At 43.0% G+C, this 17,711-nt stretch overlaps 2 protein-coding genes across 3 annotated transcripts in view; one reads left to right on the forward strand and one right to left on the reverse strand.

The window, feature by feature from the left end:
- The window catches only part of LOC126272669 (synaptic vesicle membrane protein VAT-1 homolog-like), a 128,368-nt gene extending 125,477 nt beyond the window's left edge, over positions 1-2,891 (reverse strand). The window contains exon 1 of one of the 2 annotated variants that reach the window (XM_049975683.1): positions 2,395-2,891. In XM_049975683.1, the coding sequence (XP_049831640.1) occupies positions 2,395-2,636 (242 nt within the window). In that variant the 5' untranslated portion in view covers positions 2,637-2,891. The remainder of the gene's footprint in view (positions 1-2,394) is intronic. The other variant, XM_049975684.1, reaches the window with a different exon arrangement.
- A 358-nt stretch (positions 2,892-3,249) lies between these two features.
- On the forward strand, positions 3,250-5,745 carry LOC126272670 (protein O-linked-mannose beta-1,4-N-acetylglucosaminyltransferase 2-like). Its single transcript, XM_049975685.1, has one exon. It carries the CDS (start codon positions 3,501-3,503, stop codon positions 5,211-5,213), a length of 1,713 nt encoding a protein of 570 aa, XP_049831642.1. The 5' UTR covers positions 3,250-3,500; the 3' UTR covers positions 5,214-5,745.
- The last annotated feature ends 11,966 nt before the right edge of the window (positions 5,746-17,711 follow it).

The following is a 17,711-nucleotide window of genomic DNA, read 5'->3' on the forward strand; positions in this document are numbered from 1 at the left end:
ACCGTTTCCCGTATTCTGCCAATCTGTCACTTGCTTCCCCTACAACTGAGCCAGCGTCTTTTCGAAGAGCGGACCCAGGAAGCCCGGCCATACAATTCAGTATCAGTTTGAAGGAAGTCAGAACATGCGAGTGTTGCCTAGAAGAAAGACGTTTCATAGCCATCTAAATTTGTGCCACTCTTCTCCTTACAGCTGCAAATGATACGTTGATGTTCTCAGACCACTTTGCGTTCTAAAGGCCAGAACAAAACTGCTATTGTAAGTACAAAATGTTTGATTTAACTGAAAAAGACGATTTTAACCGGAAACTATTACATTATGCACAAATCTCACACGAACCACACTGTTTAGTACCTCTTAAATGGTACACACCTATTATGCTCGGTGATCAATTCTTAGTTATTCTGTACGTAATTTTGTTTCCCACTCCCCTTTTACAAAACTAATTTGTTGCCGCCCCTTCACTGTGCATCACAGCGTACCTTATCCTGGAACTTCCTGGAAAATTGAAGTGTGCGCCGGACCAAAACCAGAACACTAACTTCCGCGGCGACCTTATGTTGAGCTGGTAAGACAATCCCCAGGGAACCCAACTGTTCGAGGCCTAATACGTTCCAGCTTGTATGTATGACGCCAAATATATTTTTTCCTTCGGACTTATTTATGGCGAAAATCAGATTAGACATTTCGCACTCATTATCTACAGCCACTATTTCTGCTTTAATGTCTTATTAGTTTTTGGACACTAAGTGTCTAAAGATATGTAATCCAGTTCCATTCTTGCGGATATGGCGCAAGTCACAGACACAGACTTTCGAGAAAATTGCTTTCCTTCGTCTGAGTAATCTTTACACATTCTGCAAAAGTACCCTCCCGCCTCCTGACAGATTAAAACTGTTTCCCGGGCCGGAACATAAATCTTGAATCTGCCTTAGTCAATACGCTCATACCGAGCTGAGTTACCAAGAATGACTCATAACCGTCCCTCACAGCTATTCCGCCAGTGTCTCCTCCCACACAGCGTACACTCCGATGCTGACTCGGAATCAATTCTGTATTTTGAAATACTAATTTTAGCACAGTATCATACATTCTCAGTCTTTTATAGGCAAGAATATTTTCTTGATAAACCGATGGCCGAAGTTTGGCAAAACGACTTTAGTATGGCGTGTAAACCGTGGATCCCACACATCAAGGGAAGGTTAATGAATGCCACCAACAGAACCACGCCTAAGTGAAGTATCTATCAACTTTGTTTCCCTAAAGCACTGCAGATGCGTTGATAGACGACCTCTGAACAATGTTCTTTCCCTAGTGGATTTCGTATCAGCGGTCCAGTCGATCATATTTCCTCCTTTGACATTTCCCATCACGAAAACGAACTCCCGACTCCGTCTTAAGATATTCTAAGTCTTAGCTCAGGTTGTATAATTTCTAGGCTCTTAATAATATAAAGTTGCTGTAAGATCAAACACTACAAGCAGCGTTAGTTTAATAATTTAACATGTGCAAATGATACCAGAATTCTACCAAGTCTATCCATCTGTGCGATGAATATTCCTTCGTTGTCATACCGCTTGAGTACACGTATTTTACATTTGATAGTGAATAGCAGATGAGTCACCGTTTCGATAGGACGGTCTCCGCTAGCTGCCGCAATAGAATCCTTCAGACGGAACTCCTTACTATATTTCCTTTCTAATCTGGGATTAACGCAAACAACCGCGAAAAACCAAATGCTACAGCAAATCAGCTAAACGTCAAATTGCCTGTGCTCTTGACACTACAAAACATTCAATTTTATTAGACGCAGACATTCGTGACAATCCAGTTTCAGCAAGCCAGGAATACGCAATTCAGTTTAAATGTACTCTCTCGACGACAGAACACTTCCTGCTGCCACTGAAATCAAGCATAAAACGCTATACATCCACGGATGCGAAAGAAACTTGTTGAATGAGAAGCCATCCCGCATGGGATACAGGCTTCACGCAGAAGAGAACATGTATTGATCGGGCAAGGCGCCACACCCTTCACAAGTTGACCTGCGTCCCTTCTTTAGTGTGATTTCCTTCAAAAATACTTTTTTTTTAAATCATGATTTTACGAAAGTAATTCCATGCCTGCTATAACTAACCTGTTGTACTGTGGAACCGGCGCCACCTGTTGAGACTGCTGGACAACGGCTAACAAATTAGGCACTTTCCATATGGTTTGCAACATTCTTTATGATAGGAAATATAATCCAGCTTACAGTAATTCTAAGCGAGGAAACATGTGTCAGAGGGAAACGTGCTTTTCAGAATACTCCGCACAAACCAAATGGTAAAAAAAGCATGAACAAAGGCACAGCTGCTAACAGTGCCGCTTACGAAAAATCAAATTTTTACTTACCAGGCCTTGACGCGGATCAGGATTTCCCCTTCGCCGAGTGTTGGCTCTGGTTTCTTCAAAACCTTTACTGACTTTAAGCCACCGAACCCTGTCAGAACAACTGCTCTCATTTCTTTCGGTGGCTGTTCTGAAGCCTTTTCCGTTGATTCCGCTTCATCGCTAGCTGCGGGAGCTTCCGCCTGAGACTCTGGTTTCTCCTGAGCCTTCTCTTCAGTTGGCTTATTCTCAGGCTGATCAGACATGATGAATCCCAGAAAGATGCTGGAGAAATGTCACTCTCAAACCGGCCCGCTAAGCGACAGGATAGGAAGTGGTGGCACGGAGCCAAGTATTAACAGGTGCCGGCGCCCCACCACTCCCACACTGCGCGAGGAAAAATAGTTCAGAGTTCTACATACAAATTCATTTAAAGATAAACTTGATTATATAAATTTAGGACTTTTGATAAATCGTTGTTATATGTTAGATTCTTTTTATTCAATACTAACGCGAGTAGTGTTATAAAGTTGCGCATTAATATTATACTTCGATATATCGCTTTCGCTTTTCAACGCGCGATTCTCATCATTCAACAAGCGCAAAAACGATGAATAAGCAGTATATAAATTAGAAAGCTATAGTTCTGGTGAATTTATAATAAATATGACTTTCTAAGACACTGGGTAGACAAATATTCAAAGGAAATATAGTGGCATTAGTTTTTTTCATTTGTCATCAGCAGTTCTTCTATAATTAAATTCATAATAATATATAGTTCATAATTAAAATAAAATATTCTAATATTTTATCCTTATTTTATCGTTTTGACCAAAAAATCCGAAGTAGTGAAATTTGGCTTAACTATGATGTAGTACAGAGATGTTATTTCACTAACATAAAGATGTGAAGGACAGTGGCTGTGCGCTGTTTTTGTTGTTTGTAAACATGAATAGCTTCATAATGTGTTTATCTATTGTGTTCCAAGCTGTTTGCAGAAATAACACGCATTTACAGGAGGTGACTTTTGGAATATTCTGTTGTGAAAGATTTGTAATTAAGGCAGTTACGAACACTGTATTGCATAAGGGAGACATACACTGAAACTGTTGTCTGCAGGTAAAATAAAAATGAAATCTAAAATGATGTTGCTTCATTTAAGTGCAGTTGCTGTTACAGTTGCGATGTATTTTTATGTATTAAACGAGGACTTCCACAAGACGTGGTGTGAGCTAATGTCATGCACTCGTACTGAAAAAACTGATCAGCACATTGTCAATGGTTCATCTGTTTGGTGTACTTTCACAGAGCATGGTAAACGGTTGTGCAGTTTTAAGAACTTGTATTTTAAGCCACAGGAAAATTTATTTTTGTTTTTGCTCAGCGAGGATTCTGTTGTCTCTGGTATTGGAGGAAAAGAGGATCTCAAGAGTTTTGACGCCTCAGCGGTCTTAAATCACAACAGATTCCATCTTCAAATAGTTCCAGTTTCCGCAGATGATAACATTATTGGAAGAAACTTAAGCTTTCTTGATTCAGTGTTCGCTCTGTGGCGTTTCAAAATGGACAATATCATGCATGTTTTGCATGACGATTTACTGCCCCTTTATTACACATACTCACATATATGCAACGGTGACATAGAACTATGTCGTGAAAAGTATAGATTGTTTTTCGTAGATGATGGTGGAATTGGTACGTTGCATGAATGGTACAAATTGTTTTCTACCAAAGAACCTATCCAAGCAACAGAATTGAAATCTCATGACGTGATCTGTTTCATTCATTGTCATGTGGGGCTTGTTTCAAACTCTCTATGGTACCAGTACGGGTTTGGGCGGCCCCAAGGACCTATTAAAAATCTCAATCTACATGGACATTTGTTATTACAGTTTTCTGCTTTCATTAAGAAAAAATTAAATCTATCGTCTGTTAAGAAGTCAGAAAGGCAAAAGCAGGGTGTTTTGCTTAGTAGACAAATAAACCGCCGGATTTTGAATGAAATGGAGCTGATAAACTCAATGAAACAAACATATCATTCCATTTTTCATGATGAAAGTCTCAGAATTCACAAATTAGATTTGTCCACAAATGACACAAAGACATTAGTGTCACTTATACATAATTCAGACATTGTTATTGGGATGCATGGCTCTGCTATGATCCTTTGCCTTTTTGTGAAGCCAGGGGCTTTGGTTATTGAAATCTTTCCCTTTGGTATTAATCCCGATTATGTTTCACCAGTAAAGGCCCTTAGCAAGGTTGCTGGCTCATTTTTCAATTATTTCCAGTGGGTTAATGAAAAAGAAAATAATTCCTTTCCAAATGAGAATGCACACCAATTACATGGTGGTATCAGTCACTTGTCTGAAGGACAAAAGGCGTATATTAGAAGTATCAAGGAAGTGCCTGCTGTTGAATGCTGTCATAATACAGTCTATTTATATCGTATGTTCCAGGATACTGTTGTTGGTCAAGAATTTCTAGCCTTATTTTCAAAAGCTATCCTGGAACACAATAGTTCTGCACATACCACATCTGGCACAAAGGAAAATTTGATTGAACACTGGTACTTCCCTGCTCAAGTAAGAAATTTAACATGTGTAGTTAATAATCAGAAAATTGCTGTCAAATGGATGACACCTCTTAATGTGAAGACTAATCATAAGTATGAAATAACTTTATCAAGTGGAGATTGGCACTTGTCAGTTACAGCAGAAAAAACAGATGTATTAGCCACAGTCCCACCAAACGCAAAAATGAAAACTATACAGGTGTGGGTAAAATGCATAGCTCAAGGTGCTGAGAGCTTGGATGCATACACTGAATGTAGCAATGGATGATTTTGTCATTACATTGTTTCATTGAAAATAGTTGGCTGTTTTTCATATTCAGATGATTCATGTCAGCACTGTATGGATTGTATCCTTTTTTGGTAATATTTATGGTATATTACATAAAGGAGCCCAGATCATTGAATTTTGGCAGTTTTTTAGAGTTTTTTTGTCATAATGTTATGCAATTTTCATACAGTTTCAGCTGTAAATTAATATTTCCTAAATTACTGTTTTTTTTTTGAGAAACTTTTGTGTGCAGTGAGCAATACATATTACATGAAATGTCTGGAATTTACTTGTTTTTTTATATACTCTTCAAAATATAAGCATACTATTGCACTCATGAATGCTGACAGAAAAATAAAAAATCATCTGCAGAGTTATATACAAAGTTTTAATGTTTTCAAAATAATAATAATAATAATTGTTTTTGTTTTTAGGTTCACATATTGTGATAAGAGTTGAAATATGGACAAACACAAATATAATTGTAATTTATACACACATAATTTGTCCAGTGAAAAATAAAATTGCCTCACTAGTGTATATTAAATAATTAAATACTGGTATCTGAAAATATCTGTACAGGTCGTGACTTAGAGGAAAATAACCTGTCAGGAGCAAGATCATTTTAGACAATTCAGATACTTTAGACCAAAATTTTACACTTTTGGTACCAGATTAATGACATTACACTTGACTAGACATGAGATATAAATAATAAACTCACCAAATATCAGTTTATGTGTAGAACAATAGGATACATGCTAAGAAAGTAAACAGCATGAGAAATAAGTTTTACAAAACTGTGCCTGTCCTAATGCTTGCATACTGCTGTGAAACTTGATTGTTGACAGATAAAGACACAACAAAAATCTGAACTTTAGAAATGAAGTTTCTGAAAAGAGTAGCTAGCCCTAAATAATAATAAAATCAGAGTAAATGGATAACACACACACACACACACACACACACACACACACACACACACACACACACACACACAAGAATGGTATAAGCAAAAATAAATAAACACAGTCACACAGATGAACAGGTGTCGCTTGAATGACAGAGGACAGCAGCAACATTTTGTAAAATTATAAGGGATGGTAAGATGATATTCTTCTATGATAAATGAATACATTACACCACACAAAATATGGGAGATATACAAATTAGTCTAACATTTATGCAATCATCTTGTTAACTTTGAGATGGAGCAAACATTTTTAGATATGCCCAAGCCATGGTTATATCTACACTCTGGTTAACCCAAATTGTATCTAATTCTTCGCATACATGACCAACTCTGTCCACATCCACAACAATTACTTCTTTTCATGGCAGAGCTAGAATCATACATGCACAACACTACAAGTGTTTGCATGGTTCATTCTTTTGCTGATTCATGAGAGATGTAAAGGAATCCTTTTCAATGTATCAAAATCCTAAATCACTTGTCAGGTGCAGATTCATTACTGACACCTTTATGGCCCTGGCCTAGGTTTTAGACACTTTGATATAATTCATCCACAAACTCTTCATCTTATCTCCAATCTATTTCACTTGGTCCATGTTTGTTCAGCTAGCAACTTTCTACTTCATTATCTCCATATTTATACTTGCCACCCCTGTCTTAGTCTCGCCATCTGTGGGCAATGTATTTTTACTGGTGAGCACTTCCTCTTCCAGTAAGTTGAAACCAATCCTGTGATCTCCAACACGGGCATTTCTTCAGCAAACATTGTACACAGACAGATACCTTTTGCCATAATTCTCTAATACTCCTAAAACTCCACCAGAGTAGTAATCCCTCACTACCATTTTGAAGTGAAACAACTGAAATACATTCTCCACAAAGAGTCTGACTACCTATCAGCATGCATGCAAGTGGGAAGTATTCTTCTGAAAATCCATTCTGCACATCTCAGAGCAGTACTCTAGTACCCGCTCAGCATACACAATATTGATCATACTTGCATTGCTTCTGCTTCCAAGCCATTAACACAGTAATCATTTGCATGTTGAGGATGTTGATAATGGAAGGAATTAAGGCACTGCAAGGAGGAACTAAGTGGTCAACAAGCACATAAACAGAATTCCAAATGTTGCTAAGCTATTCATTTTCACTGAATAGAAATTCAGCTTTAAAGTGAAACATGGTCTACAAGCTGAGTAAATTGTGTGACAAAAACAGAAAAAATGAGACGCACTCAAAATAACTTCATTTACCTTGCAAATAATCACCATTGGCTGCAATACCCCCTGGAAAGATGATGAAACTGTTGGGAATTATTAGTGAAAGCTTTTTTCTCTCTAGGTGAAAGAAATGATGACACACATCTTTGGATATCCACTGAAATACGATGCAGACAGATTTACACAGTAGCCATTCTGGTTTACCATGTACTGCATTGATAGATCAGGTCTCACTCCACTGTGATATTGGTTTGCAGATAATATTATGAGAAGGAAAGTTGCCACTCACCTTATAGCAGAGATTCTGAGTCACAGATAGTCACAACAAAAAGACTATCACAATTATCATTTTGTTGTGCCTGTCTGTGACTCAGCATCTCCACTATACGGTGAGTGGCAACTTTCCTTCTCATAATGATTGTTAAATTCCAGCCCAGATTTTCCATGGTTTGCAGATAAGATGGAGCTTGCATATATTCATGAAATCTCTGACAATTTGCATTCATTTCTCTAAAACTTGTCAGCAAATATTTCAGCACAAATGGGGAACAGGTCTTCTACAAACATAAAAAAAAAGTTTTGCAACACCCCGGTTCCCAGAACTCCTGAAGACAGACCTTGACTATGGATACTGTATCACAGGCACAGTCCCTTTGACTGTTCAGAGATGTCACAAAACCTGACCAAAGATGTAAACAACCATGCATGAGCAGTGCCTATTAGATGGAGAGGGACCAACAGCCGATCAGTTCCGGTCATTCCATCAGGAAGGAGGTACACATCTCATGTTGTCTGTGTGGTGTCACCGCCAGACACCACACTTGCTAGGTGGTATCCTTTAAATCGGCCACGGTCCTGTAGTATACGTCGGACCCGCGTGCCGCCACTATCAATTGATTGCAGACTGAGCGCCGCCACACGGCAGGTCTAGAGAGACTTCCTAGAACTCGCCCCAGTTGTACAGCCAACTTTGCTAGGGATGGTTCACTGACAAATTACGCTCTCATTTGCCGAGACGATAGTTAGCATAGCCTTCAGTTACGTTATTTGCTACGACCTAGCAAGGCGCCATGAGCAGTTTCTGTTGATATTGTAAATCATGTAATGTCAAGAGCGACGTTTGTCATTAATGGATTAAAGTTAAGTATTCCACCAGCTACGTCCGTTTTTCACAATTCTAATTCCCTTGTCATGTTCCAGACCTCATGCCAGCCTGCGTGAGCTGAGACACGTGCATTTCGGCCTACTTTAGTTATACGGTTGGCTCTCCTGCCAACCACAACAGTCTGTAGTTCAGCCATGCCCAGACGGTCAATACCATAGTTCAATCGTGTCCGTACTGTTACTTTGTGCCAGGAAGGGCTCTCAACAAGGGAAGTGTCCAGGCATCTCGTAGTGAACCAATGTGATGTTGTTTGGACATTGAGGAGATACAGAGAAAGAGGAACTGTTGATGGTAAGCCTCACTAAGGCCGCCCAAGGGCTGCTACTGCAGTGGATGATGGCTACCTATGGATTATGGCTCGGAGGAACCCTGATAACCTTGCCACCATGTTGATTGATTGATTGATTTTAACTGGGTAGCTAAAACAGCTTAGGTCTGACCCGTCACTGCCCGCACCAAAACTAGGTTTATTGTGCATTATCATTCCCTGCATATCTAGTAAAGCCAATCAGTGCCTTTAAATAGTGCAAGGAGTCCCTCTCCCAGTATTTTGTTAGACACAATTTCTTCAGGTCTAGTCGTCCCGAAGATTCTGTACCTTTTACTCTCCAGTGCCATGCATTCAAAGATTAGGTGTGATGCAGTTTCTTCACCCACATCACAGATCCTACATTTAGGGTCCTCTATGATTATACCCATTGTGTGTAGTTGTTTTTTGAAATTTCCTTGGCCGGTCATCAGTCCAGTCATGAGTTTGATCGCTTTCCTGTTCAATCCCAGGATTACAGAGCTTCTTTTAAAACATGGCTTGGACATCATTACGTTACCATGTTTTTGTTTTTGGACCTTGGTCCAATATCCTATGTGCTGTTTTCTAAGCCAGTTCCGTAGTTCTAATTTGATCATAGCCTTGGTGATTGTCAGGACAGGTTCCGCTCCAATAAATGGAGTTGTTGCCCCCATCCTAGCCAATCTACTGGCTTGTTCATTGCCACAGATCCCTGAGTGGCCAGGGACCCACCCTATTGCTTCCCCCTAGCTCCACCAGAGCCCTGTGGCAACAATCTTAGATCTTGTTACAGGAGCTGCCAAAGGTTTCAGGGCTACCTGGCTGTCTGAATAAATGTAGATGCTACGGTCATTGTAGTGCCTATGCATATTCCCCTCCACACATGCCCTAATTGCTGTAATTTCAACTTGGAATGCATAGGCCAGTTTTCCTAGAGAGACAATGCTCTCCAGTCTTGGCTGAACCCCGTACACCCCTGCCCCAATGCCTTGGTCTGTTTCGACCCATCGGTGAATCAAATGATGTCCCCCGTACAGTGTCGAAATGTTTTTTCTCACTGGTCCCTACTTCCAATTATTATGTTGTAAGGCTTGTCGAAGCAGTAGGGAGTTATTATATAGTCAACAGGCATTTCCCCAGCCATTCCTATATTTACCTCACTCACTATTTTAGTGTGTGATTCTGGATATCTGAATGAGACCCAGTTTTTGCCAATTTTAAGTCTATGTGTCCCAGCTGCTGCCTCCATCTTGACCCAAAGGTGAAGTGGACGCATATCCAGCATGGCTTCCATTCCAGTGGTTGGTGTGCAACTAATTCTGCTCGTTATGGCTAAGCAGGCCAATCTCTGTACCTTAGCAAGCTTCTTATCAGCAACAGGTTCTATCTTCTTGCGTCACACTACGGCCCTGTAGGGAATCCTAAGTCTAACCACTGTGGTGTATATCCAGTGCATACTCCTGGAGCCTAGGCCTCAGTTTTTGCCTCAAGCCCTCGTAGTACTTACTAGAGTACTTTTTGCTTTGGAGCAGATGCTCTTAATGTCACAGGTCTAGCTTCTCATCCAAGGTTACCCCTAGATACACTCCTGGAAATGGAAAAAAGAACACATTTACACCGGTGTGTCAGACCCACCATACTTGCTCCGGACACTGCGAGAGGGCTGTACAAGCAATGATCACACGCACGGCACAGCGGACACACCAGGAACCGTGGTGTTGGCCGTTGGATGGCGCTAGCTGAGCAGCATTTGTGCACCGCCGCCGTCAGTGTCAGCCAGTTTGCCGTGGCATACGGCTCTCCATCGCAGTCTTTAACACTGGTAGCATGCCGCGACAGCGTGGACGTGAACCGTATGTGCAGTTGACGGACTTTGAGCGAGGGCGTATAGTGGGCATGCGGGAGGCCGGGTGGACGTACCGCCAAATTGCTCAACACGTGGGGCGTGAGGTCTCCACAGTACATCGATGTTGTCGCCAGTGGTCGGCGGAAGGTGCACGTGCCCGTCGACCTGGGACCAGACCGCAGCGACGCACGGATGCACGCCAAGACCGTAGGATCCTACGCAGTGCCGTAGGGGACCGCACCGCCACTTCCCAGCAAATTAGGGACACTGTTGCTCCTGGGGTATCGGCGAGGACCATTCGCAACCGTCTCCATGAAGCTGGGCTACGGTCCCGCACACCTTTAGGCCGTCTTCCGCTCACGCCCCAACATCGTGCAGCCCGCCTCCAGTGGTGTCATGACAGGCGTGAATGGAGGGACGAATGGAGACGTGTCGTATTCAGCGATGAGAGTCGCTTCTGCCTTGGTGCCAATGATGGTCGTATGCGTGTTTGGCGCCGTGCAGGTGAGCGCCACAATCAGGACTGCATACGACCGAGGCACACAGGGCCAACACCCGGCATCATGGTGTGGGGAGCGATCTCCTACACTGGCCGTACACCTCTGGTGATCGTCGAGGGGACACTGAATAGTGCACGGTACATCCAAACCGTCATCGAACCCATCGTTCTACCATTCCTAGACTGGCAAGGGAACTTGCTGTTCCAACAGGACAATGCACGTCCGCATGTATCCCGTGCCACCCAACGTGCTCCAGAAGGTGTAAGTCAACTACCCTGGCCAGCAAGATCTCCGGATCTGTCCCCCATTGAGCATGTTTGCGACTGGATGAAGTGTCGTCTCATGCGGTCTGCACGTCCAGCATGAACGCTGGTCCAACTGAGGCTCCAGGTGAAAATGGCATGGCAAGCCGTTCATCAGGACTACATCCAGCATCTCTACGATCATCTCCATGGGAGAATAGCAGCCTGCATTGCTGCGAAAGGTGGATATACACTGTACTAGTGCCGCCATTGTGCATGCTCTGTTGCCTGTGTCTATGTGCCTGTGGTTCTGTCAGTGTGATCATGTGATGTATCTGACCCCAGGAATGTGTCAATAAAGTTTCCCCTTCCTGGGACAATGAATTCACGGTGTTCTTATTTCAATTTCCAGGAGTGTACTTCACTATCCCCTTCACAGGTAGAGTTTCAGACTTAAAACTGGCAAAAACTGGGTCTCATTTGGATATCCAGAATCACACACTAACATAGTGAGTGAGGTAAATATAGGAATGGTTGGGGAAATGCCTGCTGACTATATAATAGATTCCAACTTGAGCGTTGAATATGTCTCTTCGTACATGGCATCACAACAGTCTTCTTAGGATTAACTCTCAGATCCTGTTTAATGCACCATTTTTGCACAATGTCCAATCCTCCTTGTGCCATATTCCTTACTATGTCAGTGAATTTGCCAAGTATTACTATGACAAGGTCATCTGCATATCCTAAGCAGAAGGATTGTCTAAAATTTAGTTCCTCAATGAGTTCATTCACCACTAGTTCCACAATAGAGGAGACAAAACTCCTTCTTGTGGGCAGCCTCTAGTGGTGTTAATTACCATCTTTTCGTTCATCATGGTAGCCTCTACCTTCCTTCCACTAAGCATGGCCCTGGCTCACCTACATATAGTGGTCCCCAGGTCATGTATCTCTACTGCCCTTACCATGGAATCGGAGGCCATGTGTCTGAATGCCCCCTTGATATCCAGGAAGATGCAGAGGGCTATTTCTTGGAAGCGAAGTGCATTTTCCACCTTCCCAACAAGTTGGTGGAGAGCTGTCTCACATGATTTTCCTGGTTGGTATGCGTGTTGGTTCGAGTGTAGAGAGACCCTACTTAGCCTCCTCTCCCCAACATACACATTAACCAGTTATTCCAATGTTTTGAGAATGAAGGAGAACAGACTGATTGGTTTCATATCCTTGGTATGATCAATTCTCCCTGGCTTTGGAATGAAGACAACCTTCACTGCCCTCCAAGCATTGGTAATGATTCCTGCTGCTGCTAACCCTGAATAGCCTGCATAGGACTCTTATGAGCTTTCCTCCTGCCTCTTGTAGGAGAGCTGGAAAAATTCCGTCCGGGCCAGGTGACTTGAACGGTTGAAGTGTTCCCATCGCCTACTGGATTTTATAGAAGTTCACACTGTCCTTGGCCAATTCCCAGTCCTCTCTTCGAATGCCTGAGAACCATGTCTCTCTGGGGTCACATGCTGGTCTGTGTTGTGCGACAGATCATGTTGAGGACAGTGAGTTTTGAGAAGCATTTTCAATATCTTGCTGTCTTTGTATATTCCCCATCCTCCTTCCTTAACATATCTCCTGGATTGGTTGGTACTCAAGTGAGAATCTCGTGAAGTCTGGCTTGTGCAGCCATGCCCTTCACTTCCTCACAGAATGCCTTCCAGGATGCCTCCTTTGCTTGTCTGATTGCAAGATTGTAATTGACAAGGGCCTCATGATATTTAGCCCATTGTCCTTTACGTCTCACAATATTGAACAATCTCCGTACCTGTTTTCTTTGCATTTCCAGTTTGTTATTCCAGCAAGGAACTCTCCTATTTGTGCACTTCCTGATGATTGTGCAGTTGTCCTGATATGAGGTCACTATGGCAGAGGTAACAGCCTCTGCTACTTCCTCAAATTCTACTGGATTCCTTATTGAGGTTTTAATTTCCGATAAGCCTAAGTCAAGGTCCCTGCTATATGTCTCCCAGTCTGTTTTCCTGGGGTTCCTGTAGGTCATGGCCTGTCTGATTCCCAATTCAACCTTGAATTTGACGTGCATGTGGTCCGATGAGGATGGCTCCAACACCACATGCCATTGTTTGACATGGTTACCCATTGTCACGGAACCAAAGGTTATGTCAATTACTTCTTCCCTTCTGCTATTCCTGAATGTAGGTTCATTCCCCCTATTCAGGAGCTTTAAGTTGTTAGCTAAAATAAATTCAAGAAGGTATTCACCTCTACTGTTGGTGTCTTTGCTGCCCCACACTAGGTTTTGGGCATTGGCGTCACATCCCACCAGCAGTTGATCACCTTGCTGAAGGCAAATCTCTACCAGTCTCCTCACCTCAAAAGGAGGAGGAGAGCTGTCTTCATAAGGAAGGTATGCTGAGGCCAAAATAATTTCCTTCATGATACCTTCCTCACATTGCTGCAGTGTAATGATCACTAAGTCCCTAGAGCAGAAATCCATCACTGGCAAAAAAGAAATATGCCATTTCTTACATAGATGCATGTTCTGGAGTTTCTTAGATTCCTAGCATAGATCAGCTTACCTCCAGTGCCACCGAGGCCCGATACAGCCCCTTTTTATAAATAGGATACTTGTATCAGGGCCACGTCCATTCCTGTCTCCCCAGACAGCGACTCAGGGCAGCAGAGGCCCCTTTACTGTGCTGCGGATTAATCTGCAGTACCTCCAGGCTCTGTCTTGGTGCCATCTTTGAGGTCTTTGAGAACCCTGACGGTCACCTGCAAGAACTCTAAAAACAGTTTCAGCTCCTGCTCCTGCATCACCTTCAGGGACTTGTCGCCAATCTCCACTATCAGGGTTCGTCCTTCCAGAGCAACCTTCTGTTTAATCATTCTCCAGTCTTCTGATGAGACTTTTGGTTCTGGGTCCCTATTTTCCTGAACAGAGTCTTAGGAGAGACTTCCTTAATGATCTTAGATACTCATAATGATATCTTTGCGGTCTTAAGAAGCTCGGCTGCCGTCTTAACCAGCAGCTTCGCATCTTCCCATGGAGATATCATGGACACCTTGTCCTTGAGCCATTCCACCTTGTGCACCCCTTCGCAGACAAAAATGAGGGCACCACGATCTACATAGACCCTCCTGAATTTGGGTCCTGGGCCAGCGTTCACCCCAATCTTTTCTAAGAGGGCCATCTGTACCAGTTCCTCCTGCTGCGAGGTGATGGCCACCAGTGGATAACCTTCCAGGATAACTACCATCCTAAAAACAGAGACTACAAGTACTATCGATCTGTTTCCCTATTTCTTACCTGGGTTTTTTCTGGACTTGCTTATCCAGGGTGGAGGGAGTCTTTGATTCCTCCCTTATCCACTTACTACCTGTCTTTGATGTTGCAGGGGTCTGCATATGCCCTTGAACCTGAGACTGTTTCTTGCTGGGGGTCTTCGGTTCCCTTTAATTCCCTCCATTTGTCTTTAGGGAGCGATTCTTTCCCTTCTTTTTCCCTCTGTTCCCTAAGTAGCTTTCTCCTCTGGACCCCAGACAAGGCTTTGATCTTAATCTGGTCTAGCTTCTCGGTTACAGTTCCCACTTATGGCCCAGGTCTAGACCCTGATTCAGTTGTGGGAATGCCTTCCATTGGTTCTGACCCCAATATTTGGGTATCTGAGATCTCAATTTGCCTCTCAGTTTGTTTTTCTTTATTTTCTTTAATCATGTCCTTATTGGTCCCATCAGATTTGTTGATCTAGGAGGTCCACACCAAGAATACCCCATGCGTTGTAAGGCTAACTGCTCAGGGAGGTCGCCTGGTATCCCTGAGGCTCCGTTTGCGACACATCTTTCCATGTGCCATGCACCCCTCGGCATGGATCGCATCACACCTTGGGTTGGGTCAGGGAATTGGGTAGGGCTAGGAGTGGATATGGAAGATGGGACATTGTGGGACACTCTTAGTCTGTTCCATCGGCTGAGGCCATTCCGGCAGTAGGTCCTCTACCTTCGGCCTAGGTCTCAGCTTCCTGTGGATATGCAAGCCTCTCCACATGCACAGACAGTGCTTTGTTAAGTTAGTGTCCCCCGGAGAGGCCACCGTGTTGAATAACCCTTTTCATGCAGCCTCAGGACATTGTGTTAAGACTCTAAAACTGTGAGCAATAGGCTGCATGATGCGCAACTTCACTCCCGATGTCCGTGGCGAGGTCTATCTCTCCAACCACGACACCATGCAGCACGGTACAGATGGGCCCAACAACATGCCGAATGGACCGCTCAGGATTTGCATCAAATTCTCTTCACTGATGAGTGTCGCATATGCCTTCAACCAGACAATCGTCAGAGACATGTTTGGAGGCAACCCGGCCAGGCTGAACACCTTAGACACACTGTCCAGCGAGTGCAGCCAAGGGGAGGTTCCCTGATGTTTTGGGGTGGCATTATGTGGGGCCGAAGTACGCCGCTGGTGGTCATGGAAGGCACCGTAACGGCTGTACAATACGTGAATGCCATTCTCCGAGCAATAGTGCAACCATATTGGCAGCACATTGGCGAGTCATTCATCTTCATGGATGACAATTCGTGCCCCCACCGTGCACATCTTGTGAATGACTTCCTTCAGGATAATGACATCACTCGATGAGTGGCCAGCATGTTCTCCAGACATGAACCCTATCGAACGTGCCTGAGATAGATTGAAAAGGGCTGTTTATGGACAATGTGACCCACCAACCACTCTGAGGGATCTATGCCAAATCGCCGTTGTGGAGTGGAACAATCTGGACCAACAGTGCCTTGATGAACTTGTCAACAGTATGCCATGACAAATATAGGCAAGTGTAAAAGAGGACATGCTACTGGATATTAGAGGTATGAGTGTGTACAGCAGTCTGGACCATCACCTCTGAAGGTCTCGCTGTATGGTGGTACAACATACAATGTGTGGTTTTCATGAGCAATAAAAAGGATGGAAATGATGTTTATATTGATCTCTATTCCAATTTTTCGTACAGGTTCTGGAATCGAGGTGATGAAAAACTTTTTTTGATTTGTGTTTTTTCAAAGATCTTTGTTAAACCTCTAGTTCCTCCCTCATCTGTCTCGCAAAGAGTTTCTTAGTTTGTGCTTGATCCATAGTGACTGTCATTGTTTGTTGGTGATTTACTTGAAGTTTCCTTTCTCTCCTGGTAGTGTTTGAAACATTGTCAACTACATTTTATGCTTGTGTTAAAAAATTGGTTTTGTCAACACTGTGTGGCATTCCATATTGCAGAGAATTGCCACTGTGGGCCAACACCTTCAGCCTATTACCGAGAACCTTCCTTCCTTTCGTCTACTGATTCTCAACAGATTCTGTCCCTTTACGTCCAGCACCTCACTCATCACTGTTGGTGTCACCTGCCTTTACATCATGGTTTGTCAAAATGTGTTCTGCAGTACACTGGTGTTCCATTTTGACAATACAAAATATTTTTTTAAATTTAATTATGATTTCTGTGTTATTAGATTTGATTTAAAATTGAAGTAATTCTGAATAAAACAAGTTTTTACTCATTTTTCAAAATTTTACTAACCTTCAAAATAAACAAGGTGTTTCATTAAAGTACTGGGATTCTAAGTTTTCTGTCAGACGAAAAGTTCGGGAACGCCTCCTCTATACCACAGTCCTTGATGCCCATGGCCTTGTCGCCATTACCTTTCTCAATGCCCAAATTACCCCAAACCTATAAGCTTATTACTTGTCACCCATAATTACTTCTCCTTTGAAGTCATAATCTACAAATAAAGCCACAGTACAGCCATGGGCAGCTGTGTCTCATCACCCTATGCCAGCCTATCTGTGGGCCATGTATAGGAATCCTTCCAAGGCACCCGGAATCCCAAACCCCTCACATGGGTCAGTTTTATTGATGGTATCTTCATGATCTAGAGTGAGGCACCTATCCATATTTCTCCAGAATATCGACACATTCCCTTCTATTCGCTTCACATGGTCCTCCTCAGGTCAACAAGACACCTTCCTTGATGTCGACCTCGACCTCACGCATGGCTCCATTTGTACCTCTGTCCACACCAGGCCTATCAACCATCAACAGTACCTCCATTTTGACAGCTGCCACCCATTCCACACCAAGAAGACTCTTCCATACAACCAAGCGACCTGTGATCATCACATCTTTAATCGGAGCAGTCCCTCTCCAAATATGCTGGGAGTCTCGCTAAAGCTTTCACAGATTGAAAGTACCCTGTCCACCTTCTCT

This window comes from Schistocerca gregaria, chromosome 5, assembly GCF_023897955.1.
Source record: "Schistocerca gregaria isolate iqSchGreg1 chromosome 5, iqSchGreg1.2, whole genome shotgun sequence".
NCBI classification, from domain to species: Eukaryota; Metazoa; Arthropoda; class Insecta; order Orthoptera; family Acrididae; genus Schistocerca; species Schistocerca gregaria.